Here is a 20158-nt window from a genome sequence, read left to right as displayed (position 1 = left end):
GGGACAGGATATAAAAAAAGTAAGCAATTTCAAAATAGTCATTATGTCAAATTCTCACTTAGCCTAGTCTATAAACCACAGGGCTCCTGTATGGAAGCTCAATTTGATAAACACTGTTTAGTAATTAAAAGTATTATTTTATTTTAGAAAATGCTCCCTTAACACTTTGCAGCCATTTGGTACCAGAGAGAAACTACCATTTCACTTGAGACAGGAACCCTGGTGTTTGTTAAACTTATTCTTTTGGGAGTTCTGGTATATTCCTCGCACAGGTGCCTATGGAAAAATTTCACATATAGCTTCCAGAACCAGTAGTATGATTACAAAAGCTATTCCTTCTCTTTTGTTATTCCAGCATCCTTAATTGCCCATCCTTCCTGTCCTTCAAGTCCCATTTCAAATGCCACATCATCTACAAAACCAACATGTTCTTTTTTTCCTTGTATTATAGATAGTTCAGTAGAGCATGAAGGCACTTGATAGACACTGAGCTCTTTAAAGGTAGGATCTAAGTCATCTTTATTGTTGTAGCCCCTAGTTCTCTTAGCAAGGTACATCACTGCTCATTGAATGAAGAGATGGACAGATAAATGGATGAATGGGCAGATAAATAAACACATAGATACACAGATGACGGAAACAGTGACACACAGCAAATAAAGGAAGCTATTGTTTGGTGTCAAGGTGCTGATGCACACCTGTTCCCGTTGAGTACATGTGTACCAGGCAAGGAAACATGCAAGATCAGGAAAAAGAAAACATTTTGGATTGAATCATGTGCTCAGCCTGAAAGGTTTGATAAATAGGAAACACGCAAGGCTTACCGTGAGATTGTAAGGACAATCTTTATTTTGTGTGTGATGAACTTAAACAGACAGAGAGGGTTTATTTAAAAATACAGTCTAGTTAGATCTTTACCAATATCAAAAAAATAATCTTCTAAACAGCCTAAATGGTTGTATTTTTTTCAAAATGGTTTCAAAATAGTGTCTACTTTGTACTGCATGATCAAGATGCATAGTAATTATGGATTTAATGTTTTTTACATTTTGAAACCAAACAAATTTTACCCAGTATTTTGTTCCTTACACACTGGTTACAGTTACTAGATAATACTTTTGACTTTAGAGTGTTCCAAAATCATTACAATAGCTATTTGAGTAGAATAGAATTGATGGGTGTTGATTTTTCTGATAGGTTTATTTGGGTTTTTCTTTTCTCTTTATTTTCCTTACAGTGCGGGAGTTGGCCGGACTGGTTGTTTCATCGTAATAGATGCCATGTTAGAAAGAATAAAGCATGAAAAAACTGTAGATATTTATGGCCATGTAACTTTAATGAGAGCCCAGAGGAATTACATGGTTCAGACAGAAGACCAATACATCTTTATCCATGATGCACTGTTAGAAGCAGTGACTTGTGGAAATACCGAAGTGCCAGCTAGGAACTTGTATGCCTACATCCAGAAGCTGACACAAATAGAAACCGGAGAGAATGTCACAGGAATGGAGCTCGAATTTAAGGTATGGTATTGGATGCGATGTGGTTATTCAGGAGCAAGTCACTCCGAGATTGTCTTTGAGTAGTGGCCTTACTTTCTTAACCTTTCAGATGGGTGAAGTACAAGGTTCATTTGACCTTTTTCTCAGGTGTCTGATTATTAAACGCTTTCTTCCTCTCTTCCTCTTCTATTCTTTGTTTCCTAACCTAATAACACCACGGGACTTTTGCATTCTAATCTAAATTGATAGATCACATTCTCAGAAAATTTTTAAAAATTCAATAGGCTATATGTGGAGTAACTAGGTAGAAGGGAAAAGCCATGCAGTTTGAATAGTCATTTACTTTAAAGTAAACAAAAGATTTATATCTCAAAGGGAAACCTTGGGTACATTGCATTCAGACCATCGGCTAAAATTATCTTTGTTGGATTTTTCTCTTTTTTTTTTTTCTATTCAACAGCGTCTAGCCAGCTCAAAAGCTCACACCTCAAGATTCATCAGTGCCAATCTTCCATGTAATAAATTCAAAAATCGCCTTGTTAATATTATGCCATATGAATCCACAAGGGTATGCCTGCAGCCTATCCGAGGAGTAGAAGGATCTGATTATATCAATGCCAGTTTTATTGATGGATACAGGTATATATTCTTGCTCCCCTGACTATCCAAAGCCTTGATATTTACATGTGCCCTAGTTTCATAACTAGAATAAATTTCATCTCAATTCAAAGCCATTTTCTTCCTGCACAGGTCAGCATTTAGTCTCTTGGTATTTGTTTTTTGTTATTTTGGATAGGAGTAAGAAGCAGTAGTTATGGAGTGTTTAATCTGGCCTTCTGTACTCTTCGTTCAGAAGCCATTTGGATTTGGAAGGAGTTAATAAAGAATCTGTTTTGCAGCATATTTCATAAATTTAATAAATTGTGTGAGAGTCATTTCTAGAAAATGAAGCTGCACAACTAAGTGTTTCTTAAGTGATTTGTATGACACATGAAATTGAGCTATTAGCATTGCACTAAAATTTAAATAATAATGATAAAGACATACATCATAATATTAACAAAGCAGTTTCTTTTACAAAGTCCTCAAAATGTATTGAATGCTTTTATTTGATTATATAATCTTAATGGGAATTTACTGCAATTGCATCGATAATATGGTTTCATTTCCTGTTACCAGGTTTGATGTTTACATATCAAATGTGAGCTTCTGCATGTTTTCCAAGTACTTTAACATGCTCTTTTCATCCTCTGTAATTCAGACAACAGAAAGCCTACATCGCTACCCAGGGTCCCTTGGCGGAGACCACTGAAGACTTCTGGAGGATGCTTTGGGAACACAATTCCACCATCGTTGTGATGCTCACCAAACTGCGTGAAATGGGAAGAGTAAGTGTACCACCCTAATGTGTCTCCTTCTAAGGACACATTTATTCTATGGGGAAATGAAGGTTTTATCTTAATAACTCAAGTGCCAGTGTCATTTTTTCAAAATACAGAGTACTCAGGACACAATCTGTACCATCTATTACTCCTTGTTGGTTTCTAATTTGCAAAGCCACATCAAGTTATTAAATTTGTGTGTTTTGAAGAAAGATCTAGTGCTTTGTTTCCAGTGAAGAACAATCACAGGGACAGATCAGTAAGCAGGTGTCTTTGTTTGACTATGTCTGACTCTCAGCATGTTCTTTATTTTTTTACTCTGAATGGCTGAAGTTTCATGAGCAAATGTGCTGTCATTTCTCTGTATGAAGGAACTGGCTTTCTTTTATTCTTGAGGCAAATTCTTACTTGCCTGTGTTCCACTCCCATTGGACAAAGTGTTAGAAAGTTACATGGTTTTTCTAAGGATAAAATCTGGTAACCACAAATCCACTTTTAAAAATTGATTATTCTGTATACTCTGGGGACAAGAATCCCTATTCAATAAATGGTGCTGGGAGAATTGGTTAGCCACTTGTAGAAGACTGAAACAGGACCCACAGCTTTCACCTCTCACAAAAATCAAATCATGGTGGATAACAGACTTAAACCTTAGGCGTGATACAATCAGAATTCTAGAAGAAAATGTAGGAAAGACTCTTACAGACATTGGCCTAGGCAAAGAATTTGTGAAGAAGACCCCCAAGGCAATCACAGCAGCAACAAAAATAAATGAATGGGACATGATTAAATTAAAAAGCTTCTGCACAGCCAAAGAAACAGTCCAGAGAATAAACAGACCACCTACAGAATGGGAAAAAATTTTTGCATACTACACATCAGATAAAGGACTGATAACAAGAATCTATTTAGAACTCAGGAAAATCAGCAAGAAAAAATCAAGCAACCCTATCAAAAAGTGGGCAAAGGACATGAATAGAAATTTTTCAAAAGAAGATATAAAAATGGCTAACAAACATATGAAAAAGTGTTCAACATCTCTAATCATCAGGGAAATGCAAATCAAAACCACAATGAGATATCACTTAACCCCAGTGAGAATGGCCTTTATCAAAAAACCCCAAAACAACACATGTTGGCGTGGGTGTGGAGAGACAGGAACACTCATACACTGCTGGTGGGACTGCAAACTAGTGCAACCCCTGTGGAAAGCATTATGGAGGTATCTTAAACAGATTCAAGTAGACCTGCCATTTGACCCAGCAATCCCATTACTGGGCATATACCCAAAGGAAAAAAGGTCATTCTGTAACAAAGACACATGTACCCGAATGTTTATAGCAGCACAATTCACAATAGCAAAGATGTGGAAACAACCCAAATGCCCATCAATACATGATTGGATTAGTAAACTGTGGTATATGTATACCATGGAATATTACTCAGCTATAAGGAATGATGAAGATACGACATCTCTATGGTTCTCCTGGAGAGAGTTGGAACCCATGATATTAAGTGAAGTATCCCAAGAATGGAAAAACAAGCATCACATGTACTCACCAGAAAATTGGTTTCCCTGAACATCACCTAAATACAAATCTGGGAACGACACCAATTGGACATCAGACTGAGGTGGGGGGTGGGGAGGGGATGGGGGTATGCCTACACAATGAGTGCATTGCGCACCGTTTGGGGAGTGATAACACTTGAAGGTGCTGACTCGGGAAAGGGGGGGGTGGGGAAAAAAATATGAAACTGTTGTTTTTAACTTGCATTGTTCACTTAATAATTTATCATGAATATTTCCCATATTATTTCATATCATTGTACAAGAAATAATAAAAAAAAAATTGATTATTCTGAAATACCCATAAAATACTATTAGAGATACCTAAGGTATCTCTTATTACTGCTATTAATACTATTCTACTATTATTGCTTAATAGTATTAGAGATACCACTTAGATTCAGTAGATGCAAATATTTTGTCATATTTGCTTGAGATATTTTCTCCCTTCTTTGTACAAATTAAACAGCCAAAGTATAGTGAAAACCCAGCTTTTAGAGCCACAGAGAGAACAAAAAGAATATCAGACCAGAACAGTTACTTTTCTATTCTGATTTGGCCACTGACTCTGCACTGTTTATCCAACTCATTAAAACTGCCTGGGCCCCAGTTTCCTTGACAAGTAAGATGGGAACAAATCATCTCAGAGGTTTCTTTCTGTGTTCACATTGATGGTTCTCTTCATTCCAAACCACAGTGGTACCAGTGTGCTGTGGTGGTGCAATGCACAACTAACATGGCCAGCATTATCCAGGACTAATGTAATTATTGGGATAACTTGTCGGTGTGAAGATGCTTACTCTGTCCAAGTATTCAATTCAACTGATGTGTATTTAGCAGCTACTGTATGACAGTACCGTGCTGGATACCATGGGCAAATAAGGAACCAGATGGTTTCCCTATCTTTGGGGAGCTCATGGTTTCAAAGAGAAAATGAGTCACATGCAATTGTAATTGCCTTGAAGTTTGAAATTTTATTATTGAGATAAAGAAATTAGATAGATAGATAGGTAGATAGATGATAGACAAAACTTCATTTATACTTTGCACAGTTTAACATTAATCTTCTCTCCTTTTAGGAGAAATGTCACCAATACTGGCCAGCAGAACGATCTGCAAGATACCAGTACTTTGTTGTAGATCCCATGGCTGAGTACAACATGCCACAGTATATCCTAAGGGAATTCAAAGTCACAGATGCCAGGGTAAGTTGGCACAATCATCAACTCTTAACCCTTAGCCAAAAAGTAGTCTAAAATCCACCTCTCTGGGAGAAACATTTGCCAAGCACCATACTCCTAAAAAGAAAAGAAATTGGCCATCCTGGAGAACTGGTTTTTTTTTTAAAGTAAGAGTAACTTTTCCTATGTCTGGCATGCATTCTCACAAACCCAGGCTTGGCATCTATTCAAACATAACATCTGGCAGCCCAACTTTGGGGATGCACTTGGTGAGTGTTTGTGCTGGGAAGCATTTACTGATTGGTTGGCTGTGCTTACATTCACCTTCTCAGCTCATTCTCTTTGGAACATTTTTTGACTTCTTCATTACTTGAGGCTGTAAATATGTTGTTGTTTTGCAAAGCCCTTTAGGTCATGTGGGCCCAGAGGTTAATTTGGTATGATTTTAAAACTGCAGAGCAAATGGCATTCTTTAGAAAAATCTGACAAGCTTTGCACATTCTAATTTGATTCCTGGCAGAGTTTATTCCTCGGTGTGCTAATGTGTCTGTCCATGAGAGCTGTGCACCCACGACCCTTATTGGCTAATTTTCATTCTGCATTTCTTATCTAGATTGCCAAGTCCAAGGTTCAGCCCTGATGTAAGATGTTCTATGCATAAACTTTAATATATTTGCCTTTGGCCACTTTCAAACCATGATTACAAACACATCTTGGGGAAACCAGGTCAATTCAAAAGACATGCTTTTTTTTGTTTTTTTTGGAACTGTCACAGTGGGTGGGTTGAATAAAACTTCAGGATAGAGCTATTTACTTGATGCATTGTTTTTTCTGGAAAACTCTTTCTCTAAACTTAAATTTGGAGATTGTTTTGCTAATGCCCAAAGGCCGGCCCTAGCTGTTGACCTTAAGTGAAAGAGAAATTGGTTAGCAGGAGGGCTGGCCCAGGTAGCAGACCTGTTAATCCTAGAAAGTCTAAGGTATTAACTACTCTGAAGGTGCTTGTACTCCAGGCAGCAGCTAAGTCCCTAGGTCTCGTTTCTGCATTGCCCAGGCAAGGATACCTTGGTAACCTGTCCCATTGTTTTAAAAAAAAATCATGCCCTTTCAGAATTTAAAGCTAGATATGTGACTGGAAATCTTAAGTGCATTTGAGGTAAACTCACCAACTATTCCTGATGATAAAGACTAGGACCCAGGCTCCACCAATGGCAGGAATACCTTTACCACTTCCCATCTGACCAAATTAAATCTGATTACAATAACCAAAAGAAGATTGAAACCAGAACTTGCTCACATGTTTAAAAAAAAAAAAGTCTCACTGTGACTGTATAATTTTCTTAGCTACCATAGCACTTGCTGTTTGCACTCCTGGTGTGTTTCTAATCTCAACTTCCCAGTTTAGGAAGCAAGTTGGCACTTGAGAGTACAGTATTGTTAAACAGGTAACCTTTCAACAGAGTCAGGCGGTCTTTCCTCCAAATAGTAAGGGTTTGTGCACATGACCTCTTCTTGCTATTAAAAGCAACTGTGGTCAGAAATGAAATCCCCAGGACATTCAGAGGAGAATAAATCTGTATTACCTGGCCTCTGGCTTTGCTTACTGTGCTTCCGAAATCTTTTCTGGAAACAAAGGGAAGTAAATCATGTTTCCATGGTAACCATCAACAAATTAGTTATGGGGCTAAACAGTTATTTCTATATTCTGCAGTATTCCCCAAAAGTTGGAATAATCTCCCTGTTTTACATCCATTCCCAAATAAAGTCAGTCAGAAAGCTACCCTGTGTCTGTGAAAACCACCAGGCTAGTTGATGTGCTCACCTTGAGTTGAGCCACTCCCCCTTCTCAGTATGACTGAATGAGAGAGATTGAGTCTCTGTCCACTTGCCCAGAGTGTTGGGAATATGCACACCTGTATCCAGAAGAACTTTGATGGGGAAAAAGATGTTAACAGAAACAAAAAGGAGGAACAAGTCGAAGCCTCTTTAAAGGGAAGAGACCATTTGGGAGCTGGATTAACCCTGTAAGGTTAAAGTTTGAATTCTCTCTCTCCTCTGATGAGTCAGGGGAGAAGGTTGATGAGTATAATTGATATTCCTGGTTCTGTACACAGAGGGCTGCTTCTGCTCTTGTTGTGCTTCTAAAAACACCTTAAGATCCTAGAGGGAATCAGAAGTGACTTAGTATCTTCTTTTTAACCCAATTATACACTATAAGGTAGAGCAGTTTTGCCTAATCACTTTAGGAAAGAAAGACCCCTCTTGCATCTGGCTTGTTTTTCTCTTTTCTACCTTTTGGTTTATCTGTGTTAAAGCCCCCCACAGCCTTCTTAATTCCTGTGGTCAGCGGGAAGAATTCTGTTTCAGAAAAGGGCATTTATTTGCTGTTAATCTCTTGTTTCCTTGAGGGATGCTTCACTTCCTGCTTAACAGCATAGTCACATGGCACGTGCTCTGTCCCCTGCCACTGCTAGAAATTGTATTCCTCTGAGTCTTGTGGGGCATCCAGGTTAACAGCAACTACCCAGTTTGTGTCAGATCCTTTAAATGTCACCATTTGTCATTTGACAATGCTAGAAATAAGCAAGCACAGCAGATGTGAAATTATTGTGACAACAGCAAAATCTCTGTTCTGGATGACATGCCTGGATGCTCCATTCGATATTGCAAAGTTATTGGATTCTGAAATTTTTGAAATAGAGTACATTAGCTCCACTTTGAAAAGAATGTGGATGTGGTCAATGGTAATGAACCCAAACTTTGGGTCTCAGAAGCATTTACTAATAGGAGAACTATATGGCTATTTACTATCTGAGAACCCAGGTTTTTAACTAGGCATTTTGAGATAAGTAAACTTGTGATTTAAATATATGTGAATGTAGATGGTGCTAATAGCAGATAAGACACACATATAACTAAGTTTCTAGTTAAACATGTTTCTAACTTTTTCTACCCCTTTTATTTTTGCAAAAAAAAAAAAAAATTATGATTGCTCTTGTGGTCTGCGCGCTTGCTGAATCCTCCTGGCGTGCTCCTCTGTGGCCGGGTATGTGGCTTTCCCTCTAAAGGATGGCCAGTCCCGAACAGTGAGGCAGTTCCAGTTCACTGACTGGCCAGAGCAAGGAGTGCCAAAGTCTGGAGAAGGATTTATTGACTTCATCGGCCAAGTCCATAAAACAAAGGAGCAGTTTGGCCAAGACGGACCCATTTCAGTCCATTGCAGGTAAGTTAAAATCAAGAATGCTAAGTTTCCACTTGTGATTAAAGCAACGATAACTATGAAAATAGATGTTGTTGTTTATTCATTGTACAAGCTTGTTGCAGTGACTCTGCTTAATTAATTGAAACTTTATTCTCAGAAATGTATTGTGAAATTTAAAGCACGATTCATTTCGCTTCATTTTCCTAAAATGAAAATAATCAGAGGAAAATTTTTATCCCCAAAATTCACGTTCTTGTTAAGAAAAAAGCAAACTGTAGTTTTCCTTGCCAATTTGACCTTAACAGGAATTGTTGGTACATCCCTAGTAATAATTTGTTCTATTAATCATTTCTTATTTTCTTTGCTTTCATAGCATCACACTGATAATTATCTTTCTGTATCTTTCTTTTGTGTTTGTCTTCCTGGGAAAACCATAAATAGCTATCAAGCCTTAATGACAATACTAATTCTTGCCAGTCAATAAGTGATTAGAATGGTACCTCAGTTAAAAATGCAATTTGCTTGAAAATTGTTGCTATATCAGAAAATGAAGGACCTTCAAGTTAATTATTTTCAATAGTTTCTAGAGCATTTTATAATTCAAGTCATTGAAGTTAATAGAAATAGCAAGTAAATGGTTTAGACATTCACCATAAATTTAGTGCTTTTGGAATTTGCTATGAAAAAACCCTCTAGCAAAAGGAATTCACTTAATTTTACTTAAACTAACATATTTTAGGATTCTAGCAACAGAAGTCTTAGGTTTCTAATCTCTTTATGGTGGAAATCTTGAGAGAATTTATTAAAAAATATGTTTTGCTTCAGCCCTTCAAAAAAAAAAAAAAGCCCTATAGTTCTTAATGAAATAGGAGGCAGGATCTCAAAATAGGACAAATACTAGACTTGGGCCAAAATACCTGTGTTCTATTCCCACCTCTACTATTACATAGCTCTTTGACAATAGGGAAATTTCTCTGGACCTCAGTTTTCTCAGCTGATTGTCTAAAATCCTTTCTAGCATCCTCTGTTTCTCAGACATGGTATATTAGATGGGAAACAGACCTTATTTATATACATTTGCTTTGTGTTATCAAAAACCCTTTGCACTATACAACGAAAGAGCATGTAGAAAATGACATGTGGATCAAATACAGGCATACCTCGGAGATATTGCAGGTTTCATTCCAGACTACCACAGTAAAGTTAATATCACAATAAAGAGAGTCACACAAATCTTTTTGTTTCCCAATGCATATAAAAGGTGTGTTTACACTATACTATAGTCTATTAAGTGTGCAATGGCAATATGCCTAAAAACCGATGTACATACTTTAATTTAAAAATACTTCATCACTAAAAAAATGTTCACAATCATCCTTAGCAAGTTGTAATCTTTTTGTTAATGGAAGGTCTTGCCTTGACGTTTATGGCTGCTAGCTGATCAAGATAGTAGTTGCTAAAGGTTGAGGTGGCTGTGACAATTTCCTAAAATAAGACAACAATGAAGTTTGCCACATCAATTGACTCTGCCTTTCATGAGAGATTTCTCACATGTAATGTTGTTTGATAGCATTTTACCCACAGTAGAATGTCTTTCAAAATTGGAGTCAATCCTCTCAAACTCTGCTGCTGCTTAATTAACTACGTTTATATACTATTCTAAATCCTTTGGCGTCGTTTCCACAATGTTCACAGCATCTTCACCAGGAGTAGATTCCATCTCAAGAAACCACATTCTTTGCTCATCCATAACAAGCAACTTCTCTTCCATTCATGTTTTATTATGAAATTAAAGCAATTCAGTAATATCTTCAAGCTCCACTTCTAATTCTAGTTCTCTTGCTATTTCCACCACATCTGCAGTTACTTCCTCCATTAAACCCTTCAAAGTAATCCGTGAGGGTTGGAACCTACTTCTTCCAAACTCTTGTAATTGTTGTATTTGACCTTCTATGAATCATGGGTGTTCTTAATGGCATCTAAATGATGAATCCTTTCCAGAAGGTTTTCAATTTACTTTGCCCAGATTCATCAATCACTGTTTATGGCAGTTATCACCTTATGAAATGTATTTCTTAAATAATAATACTTGAAAGTCAAAATTGCTCCTTGTTCCATGGGCTATAGAATTGATATTGTGTTAGCAGGCATGAAAACAACATTCATCTCCTTGTACGTCTCCATCAGAGCTTTTGGGTGACCCAAGTGCATTTTTTCCTGAGCAGTAGTTCCCCACAGTAGACTTAAAATATTCAGTAAGCCATGCTGTAAACAGATGTGCTGTCACCCAGGCTTTGTTGTCCATTTATAGAGCACAGGCAGGGTAGACTTAGAATATTTCTTAAGGGCCCTAGGATTTTCAGAATGGCAAATGAGCATTGGCTTCACTTTAAAGTCTCCAGCTTCCTAACAAGAGAGTCAACCTGTCCTGTGAAGCTTTGAAGCCAGGCATTGACTTTTCCTCTCTATGAAAGTCCTAGATAGCAACTTCTTCCAAGATAAGGCTGTTTCATCTACATTGAAACTCTGTTTTTCAGAGTGGACACCTTCATCAATTATCTAAGCCAGATCCTCTGGATAACTTGCTGCAGGTTCTCTACTTGACCTTGCACTTTTATGTTATAGAAATGGCTTCTTTCCTTAAACCCCATGAACCAACCACTGCTAGCTTCAAACTTCTCTTCTACAGCTTCCTTACCTCTCTCCACCTTCATAGAATTGAAAAAGAGTTGGGGCCTCTCTCTGGAGTAGGCTTTAACTTAAGGGAATGTTGTGGTTGGTTTGATTTTCTATCCAGACCACTCACACTTTCTTTATATCAGCAATAAAGCTGTTTTCCTTTCTTATCTTTCATGTGTTCACTGGAGTAGCACTTTTAATTTTCTTCAAGAACTTTTCTTTTGCCTTCACAACATTGCTAACTCTTTAGTACAAGAGGCCTAGCTTTCAGTCTGTCTTGACTTCTGACATGCCTTCCTCACTAAGCTTAATTATTTCAGCTTTTGATTTAAAGTGAGAGACGTGTGACTCGTTCTTTCACTTGAACCCTTAGAGGCCATCGTAGGGTTATTAATTGAGTTAATTTCAGTATTGTATCTCAAGGACTAGAGAAACCTGAAGAGAGAGAGAAAGGAAGGGGAACAGCTGGTCAGTAGAGCAGTCAGAACATATGTAACATTTATTGATTAAGTTTGCCATTTTATATTGGCATGGTCATAGTGTCCCAAAACAATTATAATAGTAACATCAAAGATCACTTATCATAGATCATCATAACAGACATAGTAATAATGAAAAAGTTTGAAATATTATGAGAATTACCAGAACGTGACACACAGACACAAGGTGAGCACATACTCTTAAAAAATCGGTGCCAATAGACGCTCGAGGCAGTGTTGCCACAAACCTTCAATTTGTAAAAAAAAAAAAAAATGCAGTATCTGTGAAGCACATTTAAGCAATGCACAATAAAATGAGGGATGCTTGTATTAGGACAAAGTGGATGGTATATATTAGGCTTGAATTACCTGGATATTTCTTTTAATTTTATACATAAGTTGCCCAAATACTAATTTAAACTTTGCCAATATAGTCTGTAAAGAGAATAATACCTTTAATGTAATACATATTCTTAGCTTTAGGCATTCCCATAAGATTAAGTGTATAAGTGTGTTCACATGCAGGTGTGTATTACTTGTCATTGCTTTTATCATCACAAAATGATTTAAACACTCCTTTAATATAAATGCTATGGCCTATTATCACATATCTTATATGTATATTGAAGACTTCTAAATATTTTACCTATGAATGTTCTCAAAATACCACTTATTTATAACTTACTAAACTAACATGATAAAGTTAGTAAATTTGGAAGTTATAAGGCCAATGTCTGTTCTTTTCTTGAAAATACTTAGTAGAAATCCAGAAACACCATATTTTTGTTGCATTTGATCAGTTGAATCAAGGTGTGATAGGCTCCAGAGTACCTGGACCATCTAACAAAAAGGTCATAAATCACGGTTTCTCGTGACTGAGAGAGACTTTCAACGTTGAAAGGGACCTTCCAGGTCATCTACTACATCGAAACAGAAGCCCTGACTGCTGCTAGACAAAGACTGCCCTGGATTTTAAAGCCTCACTTAACATTTCTGTTTGGACTCTTTGGAAATCCCCATTCATGAGGGGCCACATCATTTATATATGCCTGACAGCTACATCCCCAGCCTGTGCCCAAGTGGTACACATGCCATTTAATTAGGATTCCAAAATATAGGGATTTTTCAGATTATTTACTGTTTTCCTCATTACCTAAACCTCCATATGCTTTCCTGCTTGTTAAGTGCGCAAGAGCTATGAATTAATTTTCTTTCTTGCTGCTGTGGAGATTCTGGAATTATCTTAAAACAGTTAAGACAACAGAGAGAATCTCGAAACCTTGCTAATGTAGTGGAAAGAATCCTGGGGTTTTAGCTGCTGATCATCTAAAAATAGTAGATAAGTTTAGAGATCAGTGACTCTTAACCATTTTTATTTTTAGATTAGAGACCCCTTTGAGAATCTGTTGACAGTTATAAGTTTCAGGAAGTAGGAAAAAATATAGCATGTACACAATCTGTACATGTACTTACAGGATAGTCATAAATCCTCCTGAAGAGTATGTGAAAATTCCATATCAAATAAAACCTCTGTTATAGAATCTCTTTTCTCATATCAAAACCAATGTCGATATTTGAATCATTTATGTATCTTCGTATATACTTACATGTCGAGGTGATGAGACATCCGGCACAGATTTTAAGTGATTATAAGAAGTGAGTAATGTGCTAGAAAAGTTGAAGATGCCAAATTAACCTCACCTTAGTCTGAATTATTTAATACTACAAAAGTATTACGTAGGCAATGTCTAAACCAGGACCTCCATGAATAGTATAAACCTGTATTTTATTCATGCTTTCTTTGTTTCATTTATTTCACAATATTTATGTTTTCTTGGTCTTTCTAAAATGGTATATAACCCTAGTTGAAAAGTCTTTTTATTTTATAAAACTTAATCCTGATTACTCCACATTCATTCTCGCATACTATCAAACTCACTCTCCCAAGAGTAATCTTGGTGAACTCAGTGCCACATTTTTCTGAACATGGTTGTGGAGAAACATGGACTATGGAAGCTGGTGGAAGTATGTCCACCTACAAGCAAATGCGGTCAAGACCATGAGAAAGTCATCCAGTAATGTTGCCTTTGTTATTGTGGCAGTGCGGGCGTTGGAAGAACTGGAGTCTTCATAACACTAAGCATTGTTTTGGAAAGAATGAGATATGAAGGAGTTGTAGATATCTTCCAGACTGTCAAAATGTTAAGAACACAACGGCCAGCCATGGTACAGACGGAGGTGAGAAAAGTCTCCATGAGTTTTTCACGTCTCAAAAGCCTAGATTTTGCTAGCTAGTACCTCCTAGAGTCCAGGGAGTTTCAACTCCAGAGATAAAATACTGTAGGGAAAGTATCAAAATGTTTAATATTTTTGAACCTCATTTTCCACCTCTTTAAATGGAGTGACAGTATCAATGTCATTGTTGTAGAAATTATGTGAGATTATACATTAGGCTGAGCCATGATAACTTGTCACTATTGGACCATTTTTGAACTATAAAATGGCAAATTCATATAATTAATTATATTCATGTTAATATATAGTGTACTTATTTAAAAATACATAAACATATAGAAAGCATACTAGCAATAGCCTCAGCTCATTTTACGTCTCCATTCTCTTTCTGTATGCCTGCAAAGACATGAGCTGCTCTAATATTTCATGTCTTAACAGTGATCATTTAAAACGTTTGGTTCCTGGATAACCTTACAGAAATTAGCCCCTCATTTTATATTCTAGTAATTAATATGAAAATTTGAATATTTCTCACAGTAATATGGGTTCAAGATTTAGCCAGTCTGGTCTATTGAACATTCATTTCTAAGGATAATATGAGTGATAGTGTTTATGTTCTCCAAAAGGCCACCAAATTATACAGTTTATATGTGTTCCTAAATTCAACATCCACAATATCTTCCAGACTTTGATTTCAAAGTAGTGCAAGCATTTGGCTTGCAATACTCAAAACATTATGTCAGCCTGACAAACTTAATGGGTGTTGGGGGTGACAGAGGGAAATTGGACGTTTAAAAAGCCTCAACACTTAGCCAAGCAACTCACTGTGACAAGATAGGAAAGCAAACTCCATTTATATTGCATTACCATTTTTATTGTAGAAAAATGCACATTTAAGCAAAATAGAAACTATCTACTTTCAGCCCCATTGGCTACTGAAAATAGGTTTCTTTTATGGGGAAAATCCTACTTTTTCTCATCCCTACAGTCATCTGTAAATTGTACTTTTTCCATCTCTCCACCGATGCTCCGATTTATTCCAATATGACAGTGTTCTTCTTTGTCTGAAAAAAGGCCATGTTTCATACTGTTTTATTTTAGTGTGTGCCTTTCTAGAACAGACAACTAGCAATCACACTGAATTAGGCCAAATGGCACAGGTATTTCTTGATGTGGGCAGCCAATCTTGTAATGCCATTTTCAGAAATGGCATTAAATGAAAAGCTTGAAAGTCCAGAACGCTGCATAAATGGCTTTGTGAGCCTGACGTTCCTTACTGGCTACCTTTTGGCTGTCTCTCTCGCTTATATATGAATGTCAGAAATGATGGTAGTTCTGATTGCAGGCAGCAAGGGTCTACTGTCCGATCATAATTTTTTTAAAAAAATTCAAATCTGTTGGCAGTAGTCCAGAAGATAAATAAATCCAGATTTTTCTCAGAAAGTTTGCATCTGTATCAGCTTCTCCTAAATATGCAAACTGAGAATTAGTTATCACAAATAAGCAAGTAATTATAAAAAGTGACTTCTAAGGCATATATGAGGAGTTTGTGTGTTCAATTGGTGGTGACTGTTTGATACTACTTGGAAAACACTTGTCTGGAAGGTAATGTTCGCTCAACCCACCCCTACTTAGAATTAGGAGACTGTGTCAGTCAAATTGATTGGTGAAGTTAACAAAGACTCCGTGTGGCTAATTGTTCTTTGTTCACTATAACCGATCGGTCATCGGATTGAATTGACTGATGAAAGTAGTGATTTTGCCCCCATATGGATGTAACTGTTTTCTAATATTGATCTTCATTTTTCTGTTTTCCAAATATAATCATGTTCCCTCCTCGTCTTTCTCCCCATACCTCGTCTCCTGCAGGATCAGTATCAGTTTTGCTATCGAGCCGCGCTAGAGTACCTGGGCAGCTTTGATCACTATGCAACGTAGAAACCCCCGACCCATTCTGGATTTTTACTGCAGGCCCTTCACTATCCATGGAGTCTCTTCTGAGCCATACAGGGCACTTGAGAAGTCCTTCTTAACTTCTAGCTAACAACTACTTAGTGGGACTATTACACACAAAACAAATTAAAAACAAATTATCCCAGGTGGACCAAGAATTCACAGTTTAATAATCTAACCTGAAAAATAAAAAAAGAGAATCCTGACTGATGAGGCATCTGAAGGATTTTATTTACAGATACCTCAAGGATTCGAAATCAAGGGAAGAAGAAATCACAGCAAAGAACCACCATCTTGTTCGGGATTGCTTGCGGGGTGCAAGGAGAAGTTGCCGGAGGGGGGCAGTCCAGCGCGCGAGGCGTGCTGCTGCGGCTTCTCACCGCGAGATGGACTCGGCTTCGACATCGCCCTTCCCACCATACTGCTCATAATAACATTTTAGGGGGGAAGGTGGGGGGGAATGTTTCAAAAGGAAGTCCTTGATTTAGTTTTTTAGTATTGTAAAGATACTGCTGACCTGTGCTTCATTTCTAACTGTGTAAACTTTTTTTTAACAAAATGTATCATTCGATAAAGTGAATTTTAAAAAAAAGTTACATAACTCTTCATTTTTTTATTTCCAAACTGTAGGTTTTTTTTAAGCTGTAGAACTGTTATCTGTAATATCTTGCTGTAGAAATATCAAATAATTGGAAAATTTTTTGCACATTTTTGTGCAATACTCTTAATCTACAGTATCGGTCTCGTCAGATATTACTTTTACACTTGTGTTCAGTTTTGATTGGTGAGAAAGTACCCGTTCTCTTCAAATAATCAAAGAGAATTTTTATTTTTTATTTTGTTTTGTTTTTGGAATCAACAGGGAGGCGCAAAGTATAAAGTTGCTGCTAACATATATACATATATATCCATATTTTATAAGGGTGTCTATGTATATATAGACAGTGTGTCCACACAAAAAGATAGATATAGCTATCATTTAGTTCTTCCATGATTTCATTTTTTTTAATTGTAGAAAAGCTATTGTAAACGTCTTTTTCAATTTATTCTTAATTTTATGACATATTGGTATTTCTTAATATCACAAAACTTTAATTTTTTAAAGGGAAATGAGGAATGCACATCAGTGATTGTCAAACCTCACCCCCTAATTTCCTGCCCAATCTCCCCCCACCCACCCAATCATATTCACAAATGCCGTTTTGTTAGCCAGGCTTCCAACAAAGTTCAATATTTCTAACACTCTAGTGCAATAAAAAAATTATTAAATATCTAAGAGGTGTGCATGTGGGAAAGGTCAGTGCATATCCCTTTAGGAGGGGAGAATGTTGTAATATATCAGCTATCAAGTTGTTTTAAAAAAGTGTATTCAATCGTATATTGTCTATAATATGTGCTATGAAATTTGCATTTATGATATGTAACAGGGGCAAAGCCAAACTCATGTTACTCTGTTCGGTCAGAAACATTTTGTGGCATACAGCATTCCTGGGAAGTGCTGTACTTTGTTTTGTTTTGGTTTTAGTTTTGCATTTAGAGTGCCTTATAATTGATGCCTATTTTAATAGCATTTCTTTTTAGCTTTCGGTTCGTATTTCCATTAGTTCTTCGTATCTTTTACTCTTCCTATTAAAGCATTATCTGTTTACCACATGTACAAAAACTCTTTGAATAATATGCATTCCTAGTTTTCAGCCAAGTCGGGGATGTTAGTGATTGTACCAGCCCAAAGCACTTGGATAATCAGGGCCCTTCTTCCTTTTGTAATCGTCCACATCAGGAAAAGCTACTTGTTTTATTTATATTCCCTTCCAAATCTGCTCTGGAATATGCAGTAACTGCACCAAACTTATGTGAGTAACGAGCATCATTGGCAACTTTGGAATATATTTGATAGTCCATTAGGATTTTTCTAAAAGGGGAAATAAACAATAGATAGCTCCCCTAATTCTTCCAACATAACTTCTATAGGAAGCCATGGATGATGGCATGAGTTTGCCACATTTTACATAATTTTAAAGAACCCTCAAAATATCCAAGGAACTCTTAAAGAGTTTTGGTATAGGTATAATACTTTGGTTTAATTTTGACTTCCTGGATATTCTTCATGGAAGGATTTTTGTTTTCTACATTTTCCCATTGCTAGCAGAATGAAATCCAAGAGACCAAACACTTGCAAGCATTGTATTTGAGCACTTTTATAAAAAACAAAGAAAAAGAAAAAGAAAAAAAAAAGAAAAAGAAGTATACATAACACTAAAAAAAAAAAAAAAAGTATCTAGAAGGCTACCTCAGAATGAGACTCTCTAACCTACATCAGAACCAGAGAAGAATGTGCACTATGTGGGTCTGTTATTGTTTTCCTTTAGTTCATATCTTTTGGAGATTTATCCAAGTGCCAGATTACTCAGTGCTATAATTTTCTTTTAGTGAAACAAAGGGGGTCAGACAGACATTGCATCATCCAGATATGCCATGTTGGACATGTAGAATCCGATGGAGTATTACACACCAGAATGATTGGCCAATGAGCAGCTTCTCTCCCCGAAACAAAAACTGCCCATTTGGCAAAGGGAAAGATGGCAATATTCACAAGAAGAAAATGAATGGGATGCATACCATAGACGAACAAGGCGGAGACTATTCCAGGAATCTTACTGTTCAGGAGCTGTTCCTAGAAGTAACTCCCTTACTGTCATTGATGTGCATTCCACTCTGTGCTTTTCTGTACAACCAGTCAAGTTTTAATTTCCCAGGTGAACATCTTTATCTCTCATTGCCATAAACCGTCAAGTTTCCAATTATTTTCATCATCATAACCAGTACGGTGCTATTATTTACCTATGTATGTGTAGTTATGTATAATTTTGTAATTAGTTACAATGGTAAAAAAATCAAAATATATAAAAAGTGATTTGTACAGAACTTTATTTTAGCTCTTTTTTAAAAATGATTTGCATGGTTAGACAATGGCGAGGACAGCCAGGGGAGGGAAGGGCCTCTAGGGAACTTTGCACTTTCTATACCTTTGTACTATGCACTGCCCTATTGATTCTACACCCAATAATGTTATTACTTGAACCCATCTGTAAGAAACTGCTTCAGAAATTCATTTGTGTGTATGTAAATAACACAACATAGAAACAGGAAGAGAAAAAAGTCTGCAGTAATGCACATATTTTTTCCTTTCCTGTTTATTTTTGATTTTGCTTTGTTTTAGTCCTTCCTTTTATGTTTAAGTCCCTTTTCGTTTTTCTTTTTGGGTTTTGGTTTTCTTTGGGTTTATGGGTGCCCTGATACTCCAGCAGAGATCAGAAGGCTACAGATCCATCCTATCCATCCGTTATGTGGCTTTGCCATCCAAGCTTGGAGTGTCTTTACAAAGATAATAACAGTTGTGTTCTTTGCTCTCGTTTTGGATGCATAGACTGAAAAATTTAAAAAAAAAATAACTTGTAAAATGGCTTGTTAAAAAAATACAATTACCTCTAATTAGTAGTACGCGTAAAATGTTTTACAGAATGAAAGGCGTGCTTTTTATTTTCTTACTTCGTTACATTGGTGGCGAAAGAAGTCTGTATGAAAATCAGTTCTTTGCTGACACAAGTTCCATTTGTTACAAATGAATTCTAATAAAAATGTCAGTGTTATGCAGCCCTAGCCTTTGCTTTTGTCCACTCAAGCACTTTGGTTTTGAACTGACTATATGTCCCCTCTCCTCCTCTGGTTATCTAGTTAGTTCCTTTGTACTAATAGTAACTCCATTTACTGAGAGCCTCCTATTCACAAGTGTCTGCCTTGGAGTAAGCACTTATCACTGGTAATCAGACGGAGGCTCAGAGAAATACTTTGCCTAGATTTACTTAGTAAAGAAAGGCATTGGTTTCATTCATGTCAAAGATCATAGGCAATCTTTAATTCTGTGGAAGATGACTACTATATGTGAATTTAAGTGCATTATTTATGTGTGTAAGTATT

The 20158-nt window shown here is 36.7% G+C and overlaps 1 protein-coding gene across 5 annotated transcripts in view; it reads left to right on the top strand.

Moving 5' to 3' along the window:
* PTPRD (protein tyrosine phosphatase receptor type D) overlaps positions 1 to 19834 on the top strand; it is a 493549-nt gene extending 473715 nt beyond the window's left edge. For all 5 annotated transcript variants that reach the window (XM_069476476.1, XM_069476475.1, XM_069476474.1 and 2 more), the window contains 7 exons: positions 1238 to 1523; positions 1963 to 2141; positions 2764 to 2890; positions 5531 to 5656; positions 8701 to 8855; positions 14095 to 14230; positions 16097 to 19834. In XM_069476476.1, coding sequence (XP_069332577.1) covers positions 1238 to 1523; positions 1963 to 2141; positions 2764 to 2890; positions 5531 to 5656; positions 8701 to 8855; positions 14095 to 14230; positions 16097 to 16165 — 1078 coding nt within the window. In that variant the 3' untranslated portion in view covers positions 16166 to 19834. The remainder of the gene's footprint in view (positions 1 to 1237; positions 1524 to 1962; positions 2142 to 2763; positions 2891 to 5530; positions 5657 to 8700; positions 8856 to 14094; positions 14231 to 16096) is intronic.
* The last annotated feature ends 324 nt before the right edge of the window (positions 19835 to 20158 follow it).

Source organism: Eulemur rufifrons, chromosome 7, assembly GCF_041146395.1.
Source record: "Eulemur rufifrons isolate Redbay chromosome 7, OSU_ERuf_1, whole genome shotgun sequence".
NCBI classification, from domain to species: domain Eukaryota; kingdom Metazoa; phylum Chordata; class Mammalia; order Primates; family Lemuridae; genus Eulemur; species Eulemur rufifrons.
The sequence above is the reverse complement of the archived record's forward strand: the minus strand, read 5'-3'. Positions and strand labels throughout refer to the sequence as shown.